This window comes from Typopeltis vanoorti, chromosome 19 (assembly GCF_054136105.1).
Source record: "Typopeltis vanoorti isolate ZY-2024b chromosome 19, IOZ_Tvanoo_1.0, whole genome shotgun sequence".
Lineage (NCBI taxonomy): Eukaryota > Metazoa > Arthropoda > Arachnida > Uropygi > Thelyphonidae > Typopeltis > Typopeltis vanoorti.
In genome coordinates this window covers 16904957-16930916 of record NC_143567.1, presented here as the reverse complement: position 1 = coordinate 16930916, position 25960 = coordinate 16904957, and the positions used below count along the sequence as shown (strand labels likewise).

Genomic DNA, 25960 nt, shown 5'->3' with positions numbered 1-25960 from the left:
ACTCAACATTTCGACCTTCACATTAAGGTCATCATCTGGCAGCATGTTAAAGTTACTGACCAACTGTTAGAATTAGAACTATTGGCCTGACCTCTGGTGGGAAAAAAACCCACCTTACTACATCAAAGCTAGAGTTTATTATTATTATTATCATCATCCTCCTCTATTAGGTTACAAAATTAAATTAAGCTGGAGAGCAACATTTTTACAAAAAAGGAAAAAAATTAATAAATATAAATTTAAAAAAAAAGTATACATGTAAGTTACAACCAACTGATATGGATAGTGCCCAATAAAAGCTGAAAATTCGCCTAGAGTCCTAAAGTCAGGGTTTGCTGGAAACTAAGTGGACTGAATGTGTTCCATCCAAATTTTTGGGATTTTTATACCACCATTATTGTTAAGATTAGGGTGGTTAATCAAAATTTCACAGGCTTCTTTAAATTTCTGTTCATACCAGGTTTTTGTATGATGTAACGAGCAGGTACTTTTCCAATCAATTTGGTATAGGGTGTTAAGGGCATGATCAGAGAGGCCTGCTTCACCAAAATTGTTAAATTTAGTGTGTTGTTTGTGCTCTTTTTTACGGATAGGGATTGTACATCCAGTTTCCCCAATATAAGGTAAGTTGCAGGTTCAATAGATGCAATAAACTCCAGGATGTGCCAATGGGGAAGAGAATCCTTAGAGGAGTTGAATATGTTTTTTAATTTTAAAGGTGGTTTAAAAGTGGTATAAGATTATAATGGTGTAGGATTCTATTAATTTTTTCTGATAACCCTTTGATGTATGGGACAGCTATGGTTTTACTGTAATCTATATTCTTTTTTGATGAAGTTTTATGAAGAACTTTATTAATAATATTTTTGCTATAGCCATTATTTATAAATGTATTGTTAATACTTTTTAATTCTTGTTTAAGAGCTTGCTTATTAGAGCAAATTATTATAGCTCTGTTTTTGAGGGTGTTAATGACTCCAAGTTTTTGCAAAGGGTGGTGATAAGAGTTAGCATGTATATATTGGACGGTATGTGTAGGTTTGCAGTAAATGGCGAAGAATAGACAGCCTGAGGGAAGATGTGTGACTAGTTTATCCAGGAAAGGGAGCGAGCTTTGATTTTCAATAGTAAATTGTATATGCTCGTTGTTTGTTTAAGTGGCTGATGTTTAGCCTTTGGCGACCATGTGGCCAGATAATAATGACCTTAATGTGAAGGTCGAAACGTTGAGTGTTTATTTTGGTTTATATTAAACGAAAGTTTTACTCCAACACAGTAGTTGCCTCCATAATTTTCATAATGTATTCTGATCACCATGTAAGCATGAAGGGAAGGATTATATTCATAACTTATTTTAATGGTATTTTTTTTTCTCCCAGCTGTTCAGAGCTGTAGCTCGATGAGTGAAGTATGAGTTGTTTTCTCCTTAAGTCTTCATAAGCTGCAAACACCATCTAAGGCTTAGATGGTGTTTGCAAACTTTGCACAGAGTAAAGGATAAAGGCATTCGTTCTTATAAGAATTATATCTACTGTTCAGGCTGAGCAGCTGTTTGGATCAGGATTAAAAACAATAATCTGACCATGGAAAGCACATGCAGAACATGGGAGTAATCACATTTAGGTAATCATAGAACACCTTTCAGGTGTTCTGTGCTAATGGAAACTTGGATGATGTGATCTGAGTTAGAGAATTAAAAGAATTAAGTGGAGAATTGTTGTCTCAACAGTGTATTTGGAAGGAAAGCTTATTAAGAAAAGGTAAGGCTGTTAGTGGGATTGTGACAGTTATATGATATATTGGTGGACAGATGGAATGTTTTAGGATATTACTAATAGCAAATACCATTCTTACAAGTTTGAGCTAGGGACATTGAAGTCCCAAGAAAGATGACCTCAATATATGTGTATTGTAACTGTTAAGTCAAGCTTTAGAGATAGGTTATGAGAATTTGGAGAAATAGACAGCAAATGATTGTAACAAACTTTGCTAAGGAAATTTTTAGCCAGAGCAGATCAAATATTGGAAGAGTCAACGTTTACCATTCTCTAGCATGGGATATTAGTTCTGATGAATTTGCACATGCCATCGTTGTTATAGAAGGAATTATGTAAGGTGCAGTTGAGGTGGATGGTAGGCATTGAGATTGCTAGTTAAGATTTTGTTAGGAATAACAAGTGTATAGGTCAGACTGGAAGTGGTGGTGCATTTCATTTAAGCATCATATTTCATATTTCAAAATAGTCATATCAGGTTAGTTGATAAGTTACAGAAAAATTTTCTTCTCCTGTGAAACAGATTACAGACATGAGAATGTATGTAATTTGCATGTACTATACACAAGTGTTGTGGTTCGTAACCTCTGCCTCCATTGTTAATCCACCTAACTGCAGCCAGCATTTAAGAAATTTTTCTGATATGGTAATTTCAAAATACCATTGCATTCTGCAGGCCACTGAATTCTGAATTCACTAAATGAATTCAGAAAATACATTCATTTTGTTACCTGAAACTAAAAATTAGATAAAATTTTGTCTTGTTAACTTGAAGTTATTGTCAACAGTATTTGATAGCTGCTCCTTAAATATTTTCCCTAATAACTTATTTTTGGATCTCTTTTAATATTTTTTTTACAGAAATTTCGTCTTGAGGTTGGAGCTCAAGGCATGGATGTTTTAATTAGAGTTCTGGAAACTGATCGCAATGATGCTGAAATAACTGGTTATGCTCTAGATTCCATATGTAATGTGATTAATGGACCTCAAGATGGAGAAGGTAAACAAATTTTTGGATACTTTAAAAGTTTATAACACTGTATTATCATTATCTATCAGATGCAGATAGATAATGATAATACAAATAGATAGATAATGATAATAAAAATCAGATGCAGATTGGTATCATAAATGAGAAAAATATCAGTGATTAAAAAAAAACTAGATTGCAAAGTATTTTACTGTTTTTTTTTTAATTTTAAAATTTAAACCCCCCCCCCCTTCATATTAAATTATTTTTTATGGTTGAGATCATATTGTATTTTTGTGATTTCAGGATTGAACATTCCAGTTTTCCTTCATATTAAATTATTTTTATGGTTAAGATCATATTCTATTTTTGTGATTTCAGGATTAAACATCCAGTTTTATCCATATTGAAAATCTAAGATAAATTGAGCTAACTATCTTGTCATTGTGATTTCTCTTCCAGAACTAGACTAGCAAGTACACAAAACATGGGAGACTGATAAAAGGGATTGGTTGATGGATTGTTTTGGATTTACAATTTTGAAGAAACTCAGACTTGTGAGGCCTTTCTCGTTTCAAAGCGTCTAGATGTCTGACCTACGTAACTAATACCACATGAGCAAGGAATATTATATACTCCAGAGTACTTGTAGAATGGGTGAGGATCTTTCGGTGATCTTAAAAATTTCCGAATAGTGTTGATTGGTTTGAATGCCATTCACATTCCACAAGTACTCTGGAGTATATAATATTCCTTGCTCATGTGGTATTAGTTACGTAGGTCAGACATCTAGAAGCTTTGAAACGAGAAAGAAAGAACACATAGGATATGTCAGAAATAACAGACAAGACATTTCAGGCCTTTCATGCCACTTTGCCTCTACTAACCATCACATTGAGTGGGATAAGAGCCTTATGCCATACATAGAAGATAACTACCATTCAAGAACCTTTAAAGAAGCAGCTACAGTCGTCTGTAAAACTGAAAACCTAAACAAGAATCAAGGTCTAATTTTACCAGAAATTTGGAAAACTTTTATCAGATCATTAAACATCAAAGAAATGGACTTTCATAACAATTACGTCATGAGCCATTACGAATAAATCACGTTAACGAGACACGCACATTGTCACTCACAATACCAATTTTTTGTATGATTTAGAACCATCGGTTATAACCTAGTCTGTAACCTTCATTTTAGCTTACTAGTTTGTATTCCCTGAGGATGCCAATAGAAACAGATTGGCGAAACATGTAGGAGGATAAAATAAAGCTACTTGATAAAGATTATATAAAAAAGTGTAATAGTCTTACAATAGTTTTATTTTTATGTAAATAAAAATTTTGGTAAAAAATCGATCTTTTTATAAGAGTTACAAACTTTTTTACATTTATTTTTATAATATCTTTAAATTTTTGATTAACTGTTGGACATATTAGACAATTTTTAATTTTCTTGAAGATTTCTGGAAGTCTAAATTGCACTTCATGACTGCTTATGATACTTTTTTGCAACCACATTTTATGTCTAGGATTTTTTAATTTTAATTGATTATCCTCTATAATAATGAATTTTTTTCATAAATTTTTCTTCTGTTTGTGCATATTTATGAAATTTATATTTTAATTATGGAAAATTGTTAAGAATCTATAATACGGAAGCTATTTCATTTATTTACTTTTTATTTTCTTGTAGAATATGAGAAAGAAGAGGAAGATCAAGATCTTGGAATTCAGTTTACTGAAATATATATTAAAAAACCAGAAAATGTGACCCTTCTTTTAGATTTATTAGAGGTAAGAATTTAAAAGTATTTACTTATTGTAATATTAAGTACAGTCAATTTGTTCTCCAGCAAACACCATCTGTGCTATTACAAAGTGCTGAAAAGCTCTGTAGTAATGTTATAATATAAATCTCAATATTACAAACAATTGAAAGTTCAAAGATCCATGTACTGAAATTGTTGATGCTTTTAATCTAACTGGCACAACTGCCCTATCATATTTTGGTAACATGTTGCATTGCTGACTGACATAAAACGAGTCATTCCAACTTTAGTCATGTGATCAGTCAGTTCTTGCCAAGCAGCTTGTTTTATCAGAAAATTAACTGTACCTTTTCAGTATTTAACTATTACCATGCATAGGGATTATTGCTATGTTTTTGGAAGTAAATTTGCAGGTTTTACTACTGAACAGAAACTAGATTGTTTAAAGACCCTCCTAGAAACTAATCCCCCACACACACACCTTGCAAAACAGACCACAACATTTGTAATTAACAGGAATAATGTGCTAGTGTCATAGCCTTAGTTACATTGCAGTAATTCAAAACCACAGCATCTTTAATTAAAGGCATTGAGAATTTTATGAAATTTTAAAACTAGAAATTATGAACCTAGAATATAGTTAAATAACATGAAAAACATTACCTTCTGCCAGAATCATGGGACTCTTTGAAATTAAAATAATTTACATATTGAATTGTGACTGTGATACCTTCAAGTTGCTTATCTTAGGAAATTTATAGTAACTTTCAAAGTTTTTTGGGTTTAGAGAAGTGTGATTAGACATAAAATGGGATGGAGCTGCCCTCAAAATACAGCATTAAGCTATGTATTGATGTTTTAACTTAGTTACTATTAAATGTATTATAAAGAGTACAAATTTGAACATATCGGGATATCTTGGTGGAGGTAGAGATGATTTTAGTATATAGTACCGAGTTTAAAATTGTGCTGAAAAATAGTGAGATTGACTTAGAAAAAATGTTGAAAGATAAGGATCAATAAGTGTGCAAGGAAATGAATGGGATCTCTCATGCAAGGACATGAGAGTGCTACGTGTGGGCACGTGGTAAGAAGGAAGAAAGGAATTTTTCTTTGTGTTGTTTGAAGAACTGAAGATTGTAATCATTGCAAAACAGTATAGGGAAGACTGTTCCAAGGAGCACAGGTGTAGGATTGAAGGCAGAGGATGAGAAGTTCGGAGTTGAACAGAGTATGGTTGGTGACAGGCAGTTCCTTGTTTGTATATGAGTAGAGGAAAGTGGAGGCATGCTAGCAAACAGTTCATTAGGTCAGCACCATCCATTGGAATACCTACTGAAGAGACATAATGCAGCAATAGAGCATCTATGGGATAGCAACTTGAGGGATTGGTCATCAATTAAGTGAATTGCTTTCTTCTCTATAGTCAAGCATTCTGAGGATGGTTTTAGTTGTACCACCCCAAATGTGGAAACAGTATTTTAAAGTTTGATAAATTTGAGCTTTATAAAGCATTGGGAGTTGAGCAGGAGGAACTACTGTTAGAGAGAGTTGGGGATGATCTTTCTTCCTTGAAATGCGACAGGATTGCATTTTGGTGGTGGTAAAATTCACCAGGTTGTCCTCATCCCAGTATTAAGGCATTGGTTAAAGATGATCTTGAAGTACAAATTACCTGCACACTTGAAAGATTTTGAAATTTAAGAAAGAGGAGTGGAGAGTACTTACATTGTCAAAACTGTCAATAACAGGATCGAATATCAGGGAGAGATCATTGACTGAAAAACATTAACTGAAAAAATCTGATGAAAGGAAATGATTCGTCCTGAGGCCCAATGAATCACTGGAGAGGAAGCTGGCAGTCCATTCACAAAGGAAAGAAGAGATAGATACCATAAAACGAAATTATCAAGAGTGATCACTTGAGTTTCTCTAAACTTTTCCATGGCATCCAAAGGTGGATGAGGTTGGCTAGGAGATCTGCTGTGGAACAAGAATGGCAGAATTCATATTGGTGATCACTGAGTAATTGGCGAGTTTGTAAATGGTGAAGCAGTTGACTGTTGATCACCTTTTCCATGCTTTTTGAGAGTATTGAGGTCACAACAATAGAATGATAATTTAATGGTTGATTTTTTATCTTTCTTTTTGAGAACAGGGTGGATAGACATTTGCTTCCAAGCAGTTGGGTAGATGCCAGATGAGTATGAGAGCTTGAAGAGATGATACAAGATGCATGTGGGTTCTTACACAAGCTTTTAGTACAACTTGAGGAATACTATCAGGGCCAAGAGACTTATTGGTATCATGATTATTGAGTATTTTTCTTATGTCCTAATGGTGAAATTTCAGAGGAGACTTATTGTAGATGGTTTTTAGAATGGTGGCGGCCTTGGTCATCTATGCAAGAGTTGGAGGAAAACTGATACCAAGAGTGTGCTGTCTTTAGGAGATAATAGCATTGTACCATCAGGATATGAAAGAGGTGGAAATAAGGAAGGACAGAAGTTGTATCATTCAGTTTAGGGACCAGAAGGCTAGACTGACATTTGGACAGAAAACAGCATAGTGCATTTGGCCCTTATAAAGTCTGCTTTTGGTTTGTTGATTTTTTTACAGTTGGTTTGGACTGCATTGGCACAATCATTGGAGAACTATTGTTTGGATTTGTGGCAAGGATTTTGAGTGGATTGGGGAATAAAAGGACTCATCCCAGCAAGAATAATTTGTTACTAGGTCAGTGCAGATGCAATAATTAGACACTGAAATAAGGCATAAATAAGTCCTGAAGGTTATCCCAGTTGGCGAATTTCCACAAGCTGAGAATGCGTGAAGGAAGATATGTAGAAATGGGGACGTGGATAAGGTTGTGGTCAGACTTGCCAAGAGGAGAGCCAACATCAGTGGTGTATTTGGAGGATGGGTTGGTTAAGGAAGATGCAATCCAAGATGTTTGGAGAATGATGATGATGAGCATCCAGAATTCTGGGGGTTGGTGAACAATTTGTGTTAAATCATTACTTATAATAGTTTAGCTTCTTGATCTGTAAAGTTAGAAAAGAGAAGCTTGTCTGAATTGTAGATATTTCAGAGATAGGCAATCAGGTTGGTCAAGTTACCGGAGTTAGAACAGTAGAGGCAGCATATGAAGGCAGTAAAATGAGGTAAGGAGATCTTGAGCAAGCAGGTTATATGAAGCGGATTCCAGTTCTAGTAACCTTTTGGCATATGAGACCTGACAAATGCACAGGTCTTACTTTTCATAAGAGGGCATGATGGAAGATATGATGAGGAAAGTTGAGGTGAGATCTTGCTAAGGATGCTAGTTGTGCCTCAGTGATGAATAATACATCACATTTGAACGTCTGAAGTGGTGCACAGCATTGATATTGGATTAACATTGATATGGAATTAAGACTCTTGATGTTAGTAAAGTCAGAGGACTGACTTTACTAACATCAAGTCTTTACTGACTTTACTAACTAAAAAAAAAAAAAAAAAGAAAAGTTTTTTTTTTTTTTTTTTTCATTGCATGGAATTCTGAGATGGATTTTTTAGGGATGTTTTTTTTTTCAATATTTTGGAGCATTTCTGGTGATTTTTTGTGGTTTTTAAATTAAAATTACTGTAATTTTTTGTACTGTTTCAAGTTCCTTATAGGAGGCTTGAAGTGGCTTGCATAGTTCCATGTTTGGCTTCTAGAGCAGGGTTTCTAGACCATATAAAAATAAATTAAAAAAGTACAAAAATACATATAAAATTGATTAACAAAATAAAATTAATCCTTGGCCAACCCAAGGTACAAACAGTATAAGTTTGCATTTATATGGAGTCACATAATAATTTAAAAAAAAAAAAAAAAGCTAAAATAATGAGAAATTTAAAGAGCCGGGCATGTAGCAGGGGTAAAGGAATTGGAGGGGGGGCACCACTCCCACACTGGAAGAAAACATAAATAAATGATCGAGTTAAATGACAACGAATCCAAACTATGAATTAAGGGAAAAAAATAAAAAGTAAGAATTAAAAACTTATATAAGCCAGCAGTATGAATGATATTCTGTTTCAAAGAAATCTCATCAGATAATAGAAGGTGAGAACTCATTATGACTTAACTGTATAATTCACTAAATAAATATGTCAAGTATAGGTTGGTTGGTTTTGAGAATAAGTGGAATTAATTTATCTTATTTAATTGTCTTAAGGGTGAAATTAAAATCTTCGCATGTTTATTGTCTATATTTGTCATAAAAATCAGCAATAAAAAGGCAAATTATGAAAATGGGCAGGAGCACGGAAAACTTCAGCTGCATTCTGAATGGAGATTCTATAGAACAAGTAAAATATTTCAGCTATTTAGGCACAGTTTTTAGTGAAGATGGGAAGTTAAATCTGGATATAGACAACAGAATAAGCAAAACTGGTATGGTGGGTAGCTAGCTCAATACATTTATATGGAATAAGAGAGAAAATAGCCAAAACATCAGACTAGCACAAAACAGTGTAAAAACCAGTTTTAAGTTATGGATCTGAGAGTTGGATTAGAAATAAAGCACTTGATCAAAGACTAGAGAACACGGACATTAGAAATGAGAAACATTAGAACACAGAGACATGAGAAAGAAACTTGAATATTGGGCCTCAACTGGTAGGAGATGTGACAATGAAATTGTTACACTTCTTTAAATTTCTTTATTCGCGTGGAGTGTCTTCCCTTTCTTCAACTGTCCTCTAGGACTGGTTGAGCCCTCCTAATGGGAGATTAAGTATGTATTTTGCAACTGTAGATACATTTATGTTTACGGACAGGTTTGTCTGTTCTGAGGGATGAAAGACCCGAGTTTCTAGGTGAAAAAAACATCTACTTCCTTATGAAACCGGCTAACTCACCTTTAGTCAAAAGAGACCAGATAAAGGTTCCTCACGCCATGGACGGGAATCGAACCCAAGTCTTTCCAACCAAATGGCTCAGACTACCAGCTGAGCTATGTAGGCTCTGCTTCTTTAAATTAGTATTGTCCAACTTATCTGTACTGAGTCGGATTCCAAGTGAAAAGTGATCTGGGATTGTCATTTCTATCTAGAATTTGGGAAATGTGACAGCTGAATTGGAATGGTGATAAAAAATATCATACTCTTAGTATTAAAGTTTTATTAAAAGATGCCAAAACTTAATTCTAGAATACCTATTTACAACTGTTATGTTTCAAAAAACAGTTGTTGGGATGGTAGGTGTTTGATATTATATATTTGGTATTAGATATTCTTTTCAGACCAAGGTTTCAAAGACAATAAATCAATATGTAATAAATAATGAAAATGATTCAGATTATTATGATGATAGTGTTATACATATTAGGACTAAAGTAATTAATCTTTCTTTGTACACGTGTAAAATTTTGCAAAATCTTTGCAGAGTAATTTGACCTGAATACATTTTGAACCTGCATGCATGTCATCATTATGCTATACCCATTGATGATGAAACATGGTGACTTTTGTCACTTAAGCAAATCATGGAAACATTGAAGTACATATTACATTATACCTTATCATACTTGCCAAAGTATTTTGTTATATACGGACAGAAGAGACAGAGTTTGGCAGTTATTTTCATCTATCATAATGATATCGAAGATCTGAACATTGCCAGTAGGCTGTAGATCCATTCTTTGTAGATCCAACATTGAGAAATAATTGTGCAGAACTGCATAACAAAGTTCAATGAAAGTATCTGTTTTTTGTTTTAGCAAAATATCTGCTCTCACTATTGGTGGTGATGGGGAAGAGACATTACTTTTCAACACATCATATGTTTTTTGATAGTAGTGCCTGAACAGGAAACTTATTATAAATATGTTAAAGCTTGACCAGTTGGTTGAAATTTTTTGTTCTCGCTCACCAGTCAGGCAAATATCTCACTAATCAGATGTTAGTCTGGGTGGACTCTTCCATGTTTGCCTAATATATCCAATGTCAATGTTTAATCCTGGATCTAGTCAATTTATATTTTGTTAATGCTATGGCTAATTTTTATCATGTTTAACTAACTACTAGTTTTAAAGTAAGCATAAGCATATTTTTTAGTCTGGGAAAAAAATTCATGGATATCATAATTGATGCAAGATCATTTTTCATGATTGATACTATTTTTCATTACATTTTCTCTTCTAACACTTATATCTTGAATCACTTATGGAAAAAAAAATCGAACAATTTCTTCTCAACATAAACAAATGTTAAAAACATTCAGTATCATAAAAACTCTTAATGCATCAGAACCCTTAAGTCTACACATAAAACTATATTAGTGTTTCTGAATTCTGATTGGTTTCAAAAATTGGATAGATGGAGCCAGTGATGGCATATGACACATAGGCAACTCATAAAACAAATGAAAAACATTTAGGTTAGTATCAACATAAAGAAATATTTTGGGAAAATAAATACTTCTCAGCTTTCCACTATTATCTGTAAAATCCCATCACTGGGTAAGAAATAAGCCAATTACTGCTGTCCACCATGTATCTATTGTAGGTTGCAGTGTAGTGATTATTTGGTTACCTCGAGGTACGACTAAGCGCTCTTTAAAAATGAAATGATGCATGGTATTCTATCCTCTCAATAGTTGCATTCCATTACAACTAAATGATAAATCAAAAAAACAGCATTTGTAATGGACAGCATTCCCCAGTAGATGTGATAAGTAAGGTAAACACAAAAAGCAATTGTGACCTAGAACATGAAACAAAATGAATATTACATAAATAAAACTGATGATTGAACTGAAATTCTTCTGTTACTGATTTTTTATTTATTTATTTTTTTACTCAACAAAAAATTCTCATTTGTCATGGACAAGCAGACAAGTGCATTTTTCAAGTCCTGTTTATACATATTATGTTGTTTGTTCTGTGTATATACTTCTTAATTGCATTTAATTTAGAAAGAAAGATAATTTTTGATTGGTAGCAGGACTCCTAGTCAGTGTTTAATTTCAAGATGAAAGTTCTTTCATGTTTGTAATAATTTTAATCATTATTTCCTAATATGTCAAGGGGTGTACAGGATATCATGATCGTCCAACCAATTAAGTTTTCATTATGATCTTCCTATCTGCAGTTTTCTTCCAAATTAATATTTAATTTGTCATGTATCTCATATTATGAGCTTATACATTTTCAGTCTTCTAAGGCACTGCTAAACTATTTTCCTTTATGATTTTTTCCCATCGTTGTTGTCGTAAACCTGTTTCACTAACTTTTATTCTTCTGTTTAAGGAACCATATGCCATGTTAGATTAGCTCTGTTTACATATTTTCTTTCAAATACTTGTCTAATTTTTAGGAAAAAAAATTTTCTCATTTTTAATACAGTTTTGCCACTGATGCCTTCTGTAGTCTTTCTTTGATCCTGTTTTATTTCTAAATCAAATAGCAACTCCATATAGTAACACTGCTTGCTGGAGTGTATCATCTTTTGCTATTATTGATTACAAAAAAACTGAATTTATCTGATATTTGTCAAGTTTAATACCACTTTCCTTCATAATATGATCCATATAGCTGAGGAATAACAGTGTATATAGCATGCAATTGTACCTTGTGTACCCTGATTTTACACAACTGCATTCTTCTGCTGATCTGCAACTCAAGGATAGGTTATATATTGCTCTTTATATATAATGTTCTATTTACACCACGTAATTGTAGCGTTTTGAATAATTTCTCTTTTAGCAGCACCATAATATAAGCTTTTTTCTCAATCAACAAACTTATCTTTGTTATATTCCCACAGTTTCTTAACTATTTGTCTTCAAGAAAATCTGATCCTTCCAAAATCCTATTTGACCTGAACTCATTTCTCTCCATCTTTCTGAATACTGTCTTGCATTTCAGACTTTAATAGTTTTTTCCCTATCTTTAGTACCAAAATGTATTCAATTTTTATGTAATCTGTATCATCTCTAATTTTGTGACATACTTTTTCCCTTAGAAAAGATTTCTGAAGTTTACAGTTGTCTCCTGAACACATTGTCACCTGCATGTTATTTCTATATACTTCCTGTAAACTTTCTGTGATTCTTGTTCAGCTACTTTTATACATAATTGAGCTTTCTTATATTTTTTTGAGTGCATATGGATTCACTTTGCTGGAACTTTCAGTATGATCTCTTTTTGCTGGAATGTTAAAAATATAATAAAATACCAATACCACTTATTATTACATTTCAAGTGATATTGCTGAAATTTTGTTTCTAGGAATTTGATTTTAGAGTTCGTTGGCCAGCAGTTAAGCTGCTCACAGGTCTTTTGGTTAATAGAGCCAAAGAAGTACAGGAATGTATTCTGGTTAGTCCTATGGGAATATCTCGTCTTATGGATCTCCTTTCAGAAAGCCGTGAAGTTATAAGAAATGATGTAAGATTAGTTAAAAATTTTTCTTGATTTATAAAAAGTTTCAGTTAATCATTTCTAAAGGAAATTTTTGTTATTTTTATAATTATGTTGAAATATAAATCTTTATTGGAATTGACAACTGATTAGCTCTCTGAAGAGAACATTTATACAGTCGTCTCTCACTTCAACATACTCCTGAAAAGTCTTGACTAATGCTTCATAGGTGCAATGCTGTACTAAAAGAAATTCCCTAGAGTAAACTATCCATTATAACAAACCATTTCTGTACATCATGTTGAAGCTTAGTGGAATAAACACGTGTCTATAGATAATAAATACTAACTAAATTGATGTTATCAAATTATTGCAAGTATTTTGCCTTAGGTCATGTAGGCATCTTTATAGGCACAAATGCTGAGCACAGGCAGACTATGCATGATGAATCCTACAGTCTTAACTGGCACCCTCTACAGGTGCAAAGATGGAAACTAGCTTAAGGTTTCCCAGATTTTAGGTAAAGTGAGGCAGCCAAATTTGTTGAGATTTGGTGTGCATTGTAATGTTGAAGCAGATTCTAGAAAAGTCTCTCTTGAATTTATATCAAGTCATCCCAAAAGTAATGTTGTTTTTAGCATTAAGTTTTGAAAGGATATAAAACATAAATCATTTCCTAATTTAATTAAGTGTATATATTCTCCATTTGAATCAATAATGCTCTTCCAGCATTGTGAAGATTTCATATTGCCATATTTCATAATGCCTCCAAATGCCTGAATTTTTATAGAATTCAGGAGGTTTGGAGGCAAAGAAGTTGCATAGGCTCAATTTCAGTGTATCTAATGTATCCTATTGTTTTTCATTAATGAAATGTTGCAAACTTCGAAATAAGTGGTAATCTGAAGGTGCAAAATCAGGAGAATATGAAGGACGTGGAAGCTTTTCCCAGCTGAGTTACTCAATCTCGGTACAGGTGATTTTTGCACTTTGAAGACGTGTTATCATGGTGAAAAACAACATCCTTTTGATTGACCAGAGAACACCTTTTTTCTTTTAGTTTTTCATTCATTCGATGGAGTTGTTCACAGTATACTACATCTGTGATTGTTTGGTTTTGTGGCAACAGTTCAAAGTGTATAATACCAGCCATATCCCACCAAACGCTTAACAAAAGAGCTTCTGAGGGTGAAGGTCTTGTTTTGGCTTAGGTTTAGCCTGTTCCCCTGAATGAACCCACTGCCTTTGGTGCTTAACATTCTTGTAAAGTATCCAATTTTCATCACCGATGACCACATGACTCAAAAACGAAGATTGAACCTCTTGAGAATGAAGAGCAGTGCAGATGTCAACATGCCCTTTATGATTGTTGTTCCTCAGTTCACAAGGAACCCACTTGCTGAGCTTAGATACTATTCCAAGTTCTTGCAAATGGATGGATGGTCGATGACAATGAATTAAGATCTTTTGCTAAATCTTCAACAGTTTTGTGCTCTAAATCTTCAACAGTTTTGTGCTCTAAATCTTCAACAATTGCATTGGCACTTCTTGTAATAGCAGCTTTCAGCATATCATTATCTAAAGAGACAGGGTGCCCAGAGTGAGGGGAAGTTTTCAAGCTAAAGTCTCCTTGTTGAAATTTTTGGAACCGTCACTAGCACTTTTGCACATTCAAAACGTTATTGCCATACACTTGCACATTTTTTACAGTGTTTGCAGCATTGTTGCCTTTTTTGAACTCATAAAGCATGATGTGCCTAATGTGCTCTTCAGTGACCTCCATAGTAATATAAAAGGGCTATATAAACAATAACTTATGTATGATGTTCTTGCAAGGTGGAATTCCTTAGAATGATGCTGCCTCAGCTTAGCGGGACTTTATGAAGCTTTAAAAATTCATATTTAGACAAAGTGAGACACATTTGAACAAGCATGGTATAAAAAATGACATTACTTTTGTGATGACCTGATATCAGTACTGCTATATCTAGATATCTGTTAATATAGCACATTAGTATTACTTTACACGCACACACGAACTCCACAACAGCCTCTGTTGCTCAGTTGGTATCACTGATACCTTTTGGCTTGAAAGACCTGGGCTCAAATCCTGTCTAGAATTTTATAACTTTTATAAGAACTTTTCAATTGAAGGTGAGTTAACTAATCTCATGGAAGCAGGAGTATTTCCTCCCAGAAACTTTGATTTTTCATCTTGCAACACAGGTAAACTGGCCAGAAGAACACACATTTAAGAGATAATACCATCATAGGTTTAGTTGCTTTGACTGTAATTCAGAACAACCTAACCCAGTCAGGCCCATACATGAGAGTTCTAAAACCTATTGTTTCAGGCCTCTCTTGTATGGGATTGATTGGACTGGATTATTTTGAATTACATATTCATTCCAGCTAATTAATTTCCTTTCGTATTTCCATCCTTACCATACTGCACTCTTCTTGCCTTTGCTTTGTAATTTTCATGAGCTTGCATATCACATTTCTCTTTATGAATTTCCTCCCTCATTGTGCCATTTTTTTTTTTATTCTCTCATAAATTCCCTTCCACTTTTTTTTACAGTTCCTCCTTGATATTATTCATGTATTTAACTCCTACCTGATTTATCATCTTGACCCTGTCTATGCCCTGTTTTGGTTGTCAAATTTATCATCCAGACCTTGTCTATGCTGTTTACTGTAACTCAGAACAAAACTTTGGTCAGTAGGTTGATATCAAACAGTACTGACCATTTTCTGCTTCTGTCACACTGCTTCAAGCTGTTTTACAAGTTTATCATATTAACTCTCTGTAGTTTCACATATCTGTTGAAGTGAAAATTCCTCATGTTGACTGTCTCAAGGCAAGACTATAATATCACTCCACAGTTGGACAAATCCTCTGCTCTCCATATCTCGAACACCACATGGTCCTCTCCATCACATGCTATTTTAGTTAGTTATCTGATATCTGCATAAATTCTATTTCATTACTTCCACATGTCCTCTCCTCTTCCAACCTTTGTCTCCCTAGTTTTGCTATGAGGACATATGTGATTTAATGACTTTTCCTGTGCTTATGGAGCTAATTTGCTAATGCATGGCCATCTGAATTTTCTCTGCACCTCCCATACCAACAGGCAGCAACCAACTGTATATTTTATTTTTTTGGCTTTTATCTCATGTCATGTAGTCTCAAATGAACAGTCTCCCTCAAACCTACATTTTTACTGCACTGCTTTCTCTCTTTGCTGCAGTTCTTCTGCTGTCCTTAGCCAATACCTTCTCTCATCATATTTTCTTTATCCTGTTTGAAAATACATTTTATCACCATTCCTTTATGTTCTATATGTATGAGTATATTCTCTTCCATCAGCCAAGCTCACTAATACTAATAATTTTTAGTCAAATTGAATTAAACTGCTCAAGTAACTCTCCACGATTATTCCTGATGCTTCATCATTAATTTTCTGCAGTATCCCGTTAGATGCACAAGTATCTTTTAATGACTGCTGTATTCAGATTTGAAAACTACAGGTAATTCATTATATGCCAGATTGTGTTCTCGAGAATTGCTCCATATATTGAAAATGTGTAAAATGGGAGACTTATGGCATGGGATAATATTGGTTGTGTTTCAAAACAAAAGAGATTCCAATCTTTCAAGATTAATTTAATCAAAAATCTATTTTCACAATATTGAGACATAAGAGTAGTATACAAAATATTCAATACATATAACACAAATAACTATTAAAGTAGTTCTTTATTTTCAAGATGAATACATCATGCAACTCTCCTGAAAAATCTGTGATGTTATCCTGCCCATCTTATATACTCTCCAAACAACTGGCAATTTTGCCCTTGCATATCCCTTCAGTGACCATGGGTTTTCTGAGTAATATACCACTAGAGGACTTACTTTGTAGTCCCTGAATCATTGCCTCCCAAAAGCAATCTTTGTGCATCAGTCTTTGTCAGCTTTTAATGTAGGTGCTGTCTTCTCTTCGATGGATATGTAGCTATGTCTAGGCATTTGTTTCCAAAACAGGTCAGCTTCATCTAGGTTAAACACCTGCTTTGGTGTGTAATCTTCTTCTACTATCTTTGCTTAAATTTAGATCATGAAATTTTTCAGTGTCATTGTGATCTGCAGCTTTGCCAGTCATGTTGAGATTGTGGAAAGCATAGCAACTCTTATAATGGTCAAATCATCCACCACTTGCAGCAAAAAGTGGCAGTTGCATTTCATCTTTCATTAGATCTTCATATTTACAGATAGACAACATTGCATAGGTCAGTAAGATGGGAGGTACACAAAATGTACACTGAGCACAGTTTACAGAGGTTAGGAAACAAGGTGCATGCTCAGAAGCTTTCCTGGCCTTGGATAGGAAACAGTGAATCCTTTTATACCTTCTGAAACAAAACTTGCCCTGTCCAGTCAAGTGTCATCTCTATGCAGGAGGTTGGCTATTATGGATCTCCATCTATTTTGTCATGGGCTGCTTCCTTGTTCTCTGCATAAACAACATTTTAGATAAGCACCTAACTATAAATCCATTCAACTGCTTCGGTAATTAACTCACTTTTCTAATAAAGTGGCAACTGAGTTTGTTAAAGGGAATAATTATATGATGATAATGCTAGACTTCGCAGTCATTTGAAAGGATACCACACTGTTATGTAAATTGGAGCAAATAGGGATGGATGTGAAGCTGGTGATATATGACACACACACACACATGCATCAGAGTAGTTTATGGAGAAGTTGAATCTAGAGAAGCAGATGATTAGCGATGTGCTGCAGGACTCTATGCCCAGATTGCTACTGTTTTAATTTTTACATCAGTGATATTGGAAATGATCTGAAGGGAAACATTTAGTTGTTTGCAGGTGCAAAACTGGTAGAGTAATAATTAACAAAGGTAATGCTAGTGATCTTTCTGGATGATAAGTACTTGACAATGGGCAAGGAGGAAAGTGTTGCCAGTTTAGCATGGCAAAGCATAAGGTTTAGGATGAAATGATTGCTAGTTATGCAATACATTGACAAAACTAAAGCAAAAACTTGACGAGACTAGGAATTCAGGGATGCTGGTGAACAGGGAGTTAATGTTCAGAGGGCATATTGCAGAAGTGGCTAAAATAGCTTATATAATTATCTGGTTTTTGATGAATGCACTGATAAGCAGAGATAGGGAAGTTATTGGACCTCTTTATATGCTACACCTGGACTGTGTACACATCTGGTAACATGGGTTACTTGGAGATAAGAAAAGATGTGGAGTGGATCCAAAGATGAGTGAAAGATGGTGACAGGTCTATGGAATGCTTCTTATGAGGATAAATTGAAGATTTGTGGATTGTGAAAATTGGTTGATAGGAGAAAAGATTGGATGTGATAGAGATAAAAAGGGCTTTATAGGATGATGCAAAGAAAAACAGGTACATATCTGGAGGTTGGGGGGGGGGGGGAGAATGAGGGATCATTCTTGGGAATCGAGTAAGAGTGTGGTTAACAATGACATGACTAGAGTTCATGTTTTGAGGGCAGTGACTAAGTGGAATGGGTTGTCAGAGTTAGTCTTAATTGCTTTGTCAGTAAACAAGTTCAGATAGAAATATGGTAGGTATTGTATGAATACCTATAGTTTCCAAAAGAATAATGGCTATTAACTTTAAACTCAAAAGCAACGATAACCTTTACCTACATACCTACTGAGACGTCAGGTGAAAACTCCAAAAATGTTTTCTACACTCAACTCTCAGACTTTCTCTGAACTGTCCCAACACACAATCTCCACATAAAAAAAAATATAGGGCCTTTTACCACAGTACAACAAATGAAAACGGATATCTTCTAGCTGAACTATGCAACATAGCATTGTCAATCTAGAGCAAATTTCCACACAAACCTGGAATACGGAAATGAACTTTGGAACATTCAAATGTAACAAGATCACAAATTGATCATATTTTAACCAATGGAAAGTAAGTGAAATCAGCTCAGAATTGCAGTTATAATAGTGTGGAACTAAACTTCAATCATAAAATAGTAAAGTTTTATGATTTTATCAATAGTAAGTGCACATATAAAACTTTGTCTCGGTGCTTTTAAGTCTAAAATAAGAAACAAATATCATTGGAATGATCAAACTCTTCCTACCATACAAACTCAGTATAAAGAAGCACTACAGAACAAATTAACAGATGGCCCAATGACTGAAGAACCATCTCAGAGCTTTACTTATGTTGTACAATCCATCCATGGAGTATCGCCAAAAACTCTGGTCACAAAGACTTCATCTTCTCAAAGGAAATTGATAACACAAGCCACTGAAGAATTGATAAACACAATGACATTGAGCAACATTACAGGAATCAGGATGCATAGTCTACATACTCAGCTAAAAGAATGAATTGATCAAGTATATATGACCTTTGGAAATGATAAAGAAAATATATCCAGGCTATCTTTCAAAAATTATGACTATATCAAAATACCCATAAAAATACAAGAAAGGAAGTCCAAAAATATGAAGAACTGCTTTGAAAAACTCCTGAATAATTCATCAGTGAACTCCACTACAAAATGCTTTGCAGAAATAATAATCCAAAAAGAACTTCACATTATAGGAGAGATTGACTTCTATTTGGGTTTATATAGGTCAAATTTATTTCAAACTAAGTTAGAAAATACGAACAAGTTTCACCAACTTTAGCTGTTTGGCTTTGTCAGGGTAAAAAATAGATATGACAACTTAAACGCTAAAACTGTTACACTAAAACTATAAATGAAGGAAGAACTGAATACAATTGTATTTTTACAAAAAAACAGAAGAACGCATACACCACACGCATGGAGCGTGTATGATCTCACTTGTTGTTATGTAGGAACGTTCTGTAATTGGCAGCAAGATTTAATTCTGGCATGCTTAAAGATTTTATGAGGGTCTTCCAAATCTCAGGCAGAATTGATCCTTGGTTTCTATTTAGGTTTTGTTCTGAACGGATCACTGTTATGGCTTCTTTTATGATTCGGGAGCAGAAATCCTCTTCTAAGTAGGGCATGAAGCTTTTGTTCCATCTATGGTATGGTTTGTCCTGAAGAAATGAAAAGCTAACCCCGATTGGTTTTCTCTATTATTGTTTACATCTCCTACGTCTTCCTTTTTTTCTGATTTCAAAACTTCTAGAGGTCTAACCAATATAGTTTAAGCCGCACGAACAGGGGATGTTGTAGACTCCGGCATATTTGAAAAAGGATGACTGTCTTTTGGAGATCTTAAGAATTGGCGGATGGTCTTTGAAGGTTTAAAAGCCACTCATATTCCATGTAGCTTGAGGAATGTAGCAATCTTATTGGAAACTGTTTCCGTATACGGAATCACGATAGTGGAATTATAATGTATATCTTCAGGCTGTCTTTTTGGAGGGTCACAGAAAAGTATCTTGTGGATCAGTTTTCTAGGATAACCATTGTTTATAAGGTTATTTGATATCAGGGATAGTTCATCTTTGAATCTTTATCATCTGTAGTGATGAGATAGGCTCTATTTTTTTAGCATGTGTATGGTGCTAAGTTTCTGAGAAATGTAATGTGAAGAAGTGAAGTGCAAGTATCGACCTGTGTTGGTTGGTTTGTGATAGACTGTAAGGCTGATACATCCATCTATTTGTTTCTTAATTAGAGTGTCAAGAAATGGTAATTGTTTTTCTTTCTCAAGTTCTAGGGTGAATTTAATTTTGTGATGCAATGAGTTGATCTTGCTGAGAAAATCGAACAGATCTTTTTCTGTGTTTTTCCAAACAATAAAAATGTTGCCCACATATCTCCACCAAACTGTGGGTTTAGTTGAGATAAAATTTTACTTTCAAGTTTCTCCATGAAGAGATCTGCACAAGGGGATGAAAGAGAGCTGCCCATTGCAAGTCCTGTTAATTGTTGACAAATCGTTTTATTCCATAGGAAGAAATTAGATTGTAAGCAATGACGGAACAGGGAAGTAACGTCTTGAGGAAAGAGGTTTCTTAAAATGTCGATTACTTCATCTACTGGAATATTGGCGAATAAAGATGTAACATCCAGGCTTACCAGAAGGTCTGTATTGGAGATCGAGATGTTATTTAATTTCTCAACAAAATGTTGTGAATTTCGTATGTAGGTATCTGAATTGTGGATGTGTGCCTTAAGGAGACCTGCAAGGTGTTTCGATAATGAATAAGTGGGTGAATTAATTCCATCAACAATAGGGCATAGCGGTATTTCATTTTTTTGAACTTTGGGAGAGCCATATAATTTCGGCGTTAGTGGATGCATTGACTTTAATCTTAGTTTAAAGTCTATTGACCAGCTATCCATATTACGTAACAAGTCGTTGGTGTCATTGTGATTCTTTAATGTGGGGTCTGAATCTAAAACACAGTAGGTGGATGTATCAGAGTAAGTTAGTGATCTTTTCTTTGTAATCTCTGGTGTTTAAGATCACTGTAGAGTTTCCTTTATCGGCTTTTAAGATGATGATTTCTTTATTTTTCTTCAACCTAAACATAGCTTTTTTCTCTAGAGGAGTGATATATTTGTTGGGAGTTCTTGAAGAAGAGAGAGAATGATAGCGCTTTTTAGTCTGAGATCATTAGCTATGGGTTCTGGTAACGACAAAACTACCTTTTCTATGTTGCATATGACGTCAACTTTAGGAATTTGGTCAGGGGTAATAGCAAAGTTGAAACCTTTTTTAAGTATACTAACTTCTGGTTTTGTTAAAATGTGATCGGAGAAATTGAAGATAACTGTGTTATCTGGCAGATTAGGTTTTGACTGAAACTCTTTTCATAAAGAACGTTAAATTTTTTTAATCAATGTGAAATAAATTTGACCTATATAAATCCAAATAGAAGTCAATCTCGCCTATAGTTCTTGTGGCCAAAAATAATCTTTTTATCATTATGAACTTCACATTATGTTTAGCAGTTTTACAATGCAAGAAAAATCCAAAAGAATGAGAAAGTACCTGCATTTAATAGTATACAGGAGAGGCTTTTCCTCCATGTTTAAACATGGAGGAAAAGAGCTTTGGAAACAACTGTTAAATATCTTTAATACAGCTCTAGCTACATCTACTATTACATCACAATGAAGAGAAAGCCTAATAACACCAGTACCCATAAAAGGCAATCTAAACAGAAAATTACAGGGGAATTGTGCTACTTCCTACCACACTAAAAATCTGTAATAGGATGTTTCTAAACTAAATTGAACCATATGTAACACTCAAAACTCAACAAGGATTCTAGAAAAACAGAACATTGTTTAACACATTCACTCCTTAGAAAGTTGCTGGAAGGAGGAAGAGATAAAACCCTTCCTTCAGTTGTAAATGTTATAGATGTCTCAAATGCCTACAGTTCAATCAGTAGATAAAGGATGTTATATTCTTAGTTATCATGGCCTACTCTTGTTTTGAAAATAATCAAAGGAACAGCAGAACTGTTCTAGAATTACCTTGCAAGAGTAATGATTAATAGAGAGGTGACCGAGAGCTTTATCTCCACTGGAGTTCTTCAGGGAGATTCTTTGGTGCCGTATCTTTTTATTATTACCTTTTGATTATGTATTCATAAACAAAAGGTAATAAAAAACCCACATAAACACTCTGTTTTGCAAATAGTGTTTGCAAAACAGAGTGTTTTGCAAACACTCTGTTTGGCAGTCAACTGTAGTAAAAACTACTGTCCTAAAAAAAAAAATAGAGGAAGTAAATGATTTTCAGTACCTTAGTTCCTATGCCAAACTCACATAGTGAAAAGAAAGTTCAAAGCTCTTCATTTCCATAAAAGTGGTATCTGGAAATTCAAGCTCATCACCACAAATACCAAAATGGAACATAACTACTCAACAAGCAGTTAATATCAATAGCTTTTGGAGAACCTACCTCCAATCAATACTAAGATACATATGGTAAGATCACATTCCTAATTCTGTCATTCTTGAAGTAAGCCAGCAAAGATACCTAATAGAAACAATTTAAAAAAATCAGCTGAGGTTGGTTGGACCTCAACTTAGACACCTATCTGCACCTGTGTTCGGTGCTCTTGTTCTCTATGGGCCAATGGACACAGAGGAAAACCAAGAAAATGGTTTTGACAATCTGACATTTACCATTTGGCAAAAATCAACTTGGTTCACTTTCGTTTAATAGACTATCTCCATGAGTTGCTGTCATATGAATATTTCTGTATATATTTCCCTATTCATACATGAACAAATGATGGTTGCATGAATGATGGTTAATGGTTGGTGAAATGTTTAGTGGACCTCCTGGAGTAAGTCTTCAGAATCCATGGAATAATAATAGTAATAATAAACAATTCATATATGTTGTTTCAATCAGATGTTAGCCATCAGATTCACTCAGTTTAAATCAAGAACCTTCAGATTGACTCATGGGCCACCTTCTCACTTTTTTCTTTTTTTTTCTTTCATACCTTGGAAACATCTGCAAAATTCTTCTGCTAATTTTTTTATTCTCTCTCTCTCATTTTAAAGACACTACTTATTGTCTTTGAAAACTGTCAGAACTTAATTCTTTCCTACCTCGTATTCTAGCAGCATCATTGATATCTTTAATCTACACATCTAGAAATTTTCATGGCACTTTCATCAAGCACATTCTGATCATGGAATCATATAGTGTTGTCTTCTTCCTCTCATTCTCTTCCATTCCCTAGCACCTCTCCTTTTGTTTCTTCTCTCTGTTGCTTTTTTCACCAGACTTTTCTCCATTGTTCAACTTGCACTCTGTCCTCTGACTGCATAAGCACTATTTTTTTTCACTCCAGCTATCTTGCCATTCTCTTCATTTTCACACTTCTTTTGTTATCTTTTATCATATTCACTCTTCTGTTATTCCCATTTCATTCACCTTCACTCGTTCCTGTCTATATATTTTCTGGCAACACTTGCCATATTATATACTTTGTCATGATTATTCAGATGTTTTTATTCCCAATAAACTTATTTGGAATGAGAGAGAGAATAATTTATGAAGTTGTCTTCTCACCATCTGAGTTGTGTTTCTTCTGCATCCAAATTTAATTTTCCATCTTTACTAAAAATTATGCCTAAATAGCTGAATTCTTTTATTTGTTCTCTAGTTTCTCCATTGAGAATGCAGTTGTTTTCATTGTGCTGCCTGTTTCATAGTTATGGTCTTTTTATTGCTAATTTTAATGGTTAGTGCTGTAATCAAATTCATTACAGCATTTTACATCTGTTACATCAGTTTAATTAAAGAATCCTGAAAACTTGTACTGGATTTATTTAGGAGAGTTTAACATCATCTGCTTAAAGAGCAAAGCAGAATTTCTCCAATTTTTAATCAAAATTGCACCTTAAGGTTATTTTTGTTTAGTGGTTATAGAGAAATTTTCCTACTGAATGTACCTTGTTAGATTTATACTTGAGAAAAGCATAAGAAAAATTGTGGAAGAGAAGCATGAAGGGGAACAAGCTGGGTTCAGGTCAAATGGATCAGGATCACATTTTCGCTTTAAGACAAACAGTTGAGAAGTCATGGAAATATAACAATGATCTATATTCTGTAGGAAGTTTTCATTATTGAGATCACATTGTAATATAAGGAATTTATTAAAAATAAGCAATTAAAACCCGACAAGTTTTGTGTGTCGTAAGACGTACATCATCGGGGTAACGGTACATAAGTTTTACACAACAAAAGCCTATTAACAATTAATTACACATGTTGTGAATTATAAACAATCTTAAGTAGAAAATGAAAGGATATCTATAAAAAAAAAATTCATTGTATTATTAGGTCTAAAGCCTGTGATCTGTGAAAATCTCCACTGCATATACCTATGCTAATGCTAGTACAAAATAAAATAACAGAGCTACTGTCATTAAACTTCACAACTGTTAAATAATTGACAAACCAGAATACAAATGATACATTCGTTACTGTATGTGTGTTGGAACATTGCTAGTTGTTGGTATCGTGTTCTGTGGTATCATGTGTATAGTAACAAATGTATCATTTGTATTCTGGCTTATCAGTTAACAGTTGTGAAGATATCAGAAACATTTAAAATGTGTAATTAATTATTAATAGGCTTTTGTTGTGTAAAACTTTATGTACCATTACCTCTGATGATGTCTTATGACACATGAAACTTGTCAGGTTTTAATTGTTTATTTTTAATTATATATATTATATAATTAAAAAAAATATATAAACTAATTATATATATTATAATGTGGTCTCAATACCGAAAACTTCCTACAGAACTGCTTAACCACAGTAATCTACATTTTTTGCAGATCTGGAAAAGGTATATGGATATGACAAGGTACCAAGAGAAAAGCTGTTCAAAATGCTGCAGACATATGGTATAAATGGAACGTTATATCGAGCAATACAATTAGAATTGGAGGTAGATGATGATGATGATTTCCACTGTTATTCATATGGATCACATTAGAAGGATAGTGGCATTAAATCTGAAATCAAAATTTGAAATGTTAATCTTGGCTCTTTACTTTATGCAGGTGATGTTATACTCCTAAATTAATTCAGTATAAGTCTGCAGAATAACTGATGTAATAAACTTGGTATGAAAATCAGCAATAAAATACAGACCAATGAAAATAAGCAGGAATATTGAAAACATCAACTGCATCATGAACATACATTGTAATATTGTACAATGTAAAAGATGTTAATTACAGATGGCCCATATGGTCGCATTTTACTAGATTTTTTTTTAGGCTTCCACACACACACACACACACACACACACACATTGAGTCTCCAAAAGATTCTGTGGACCTTATCTACATTCAAACTTTGGCTGTATTGCTGAAAACTAAATTAATTACCTACAAATATCCTCGAATTAGACCCTCAAAGAATTACGATGCGCTAAAAACATTGTCATAGTTAAAGCAGACAAAGGAAATACCACAGTGTTGATGAACACTGTGGTATTTCCAGTAATCCACAAATAGGACATTCTGTTACACCCTATTGT

At 33.9% G+C, this 25960-nt stretch overlaps 1 protein-coding gene across 2 annotated transcripts in view; it reads left to right on the top strand.

The window, feature by feature from the left end:
• The window catches only part of LOC150095882 (general vesicular transport factor p115-like), a 245709-nt gene that overhangs the window by 40141 nt on the left and 179608 nt on the right, over nt 1-25960 (top strand). For both annotated transcript variants that reach the window (XM_090409601.1, XM_090409600.1), the window contains exons 3-5: nt 2637-2775; nt 4442-4542; nt 12779-12937. In XM_090409601.1, coding sequence (XP_090265727.1) covers nt 2637-2775; nt 4442-4542; nt 12779-12937 — 399 coding nt within the window. The remainder of the gene's footprint in view (nt 1-2636; nt 2776-4441; nt 4543-12778; nt 12938-25960) is intronic.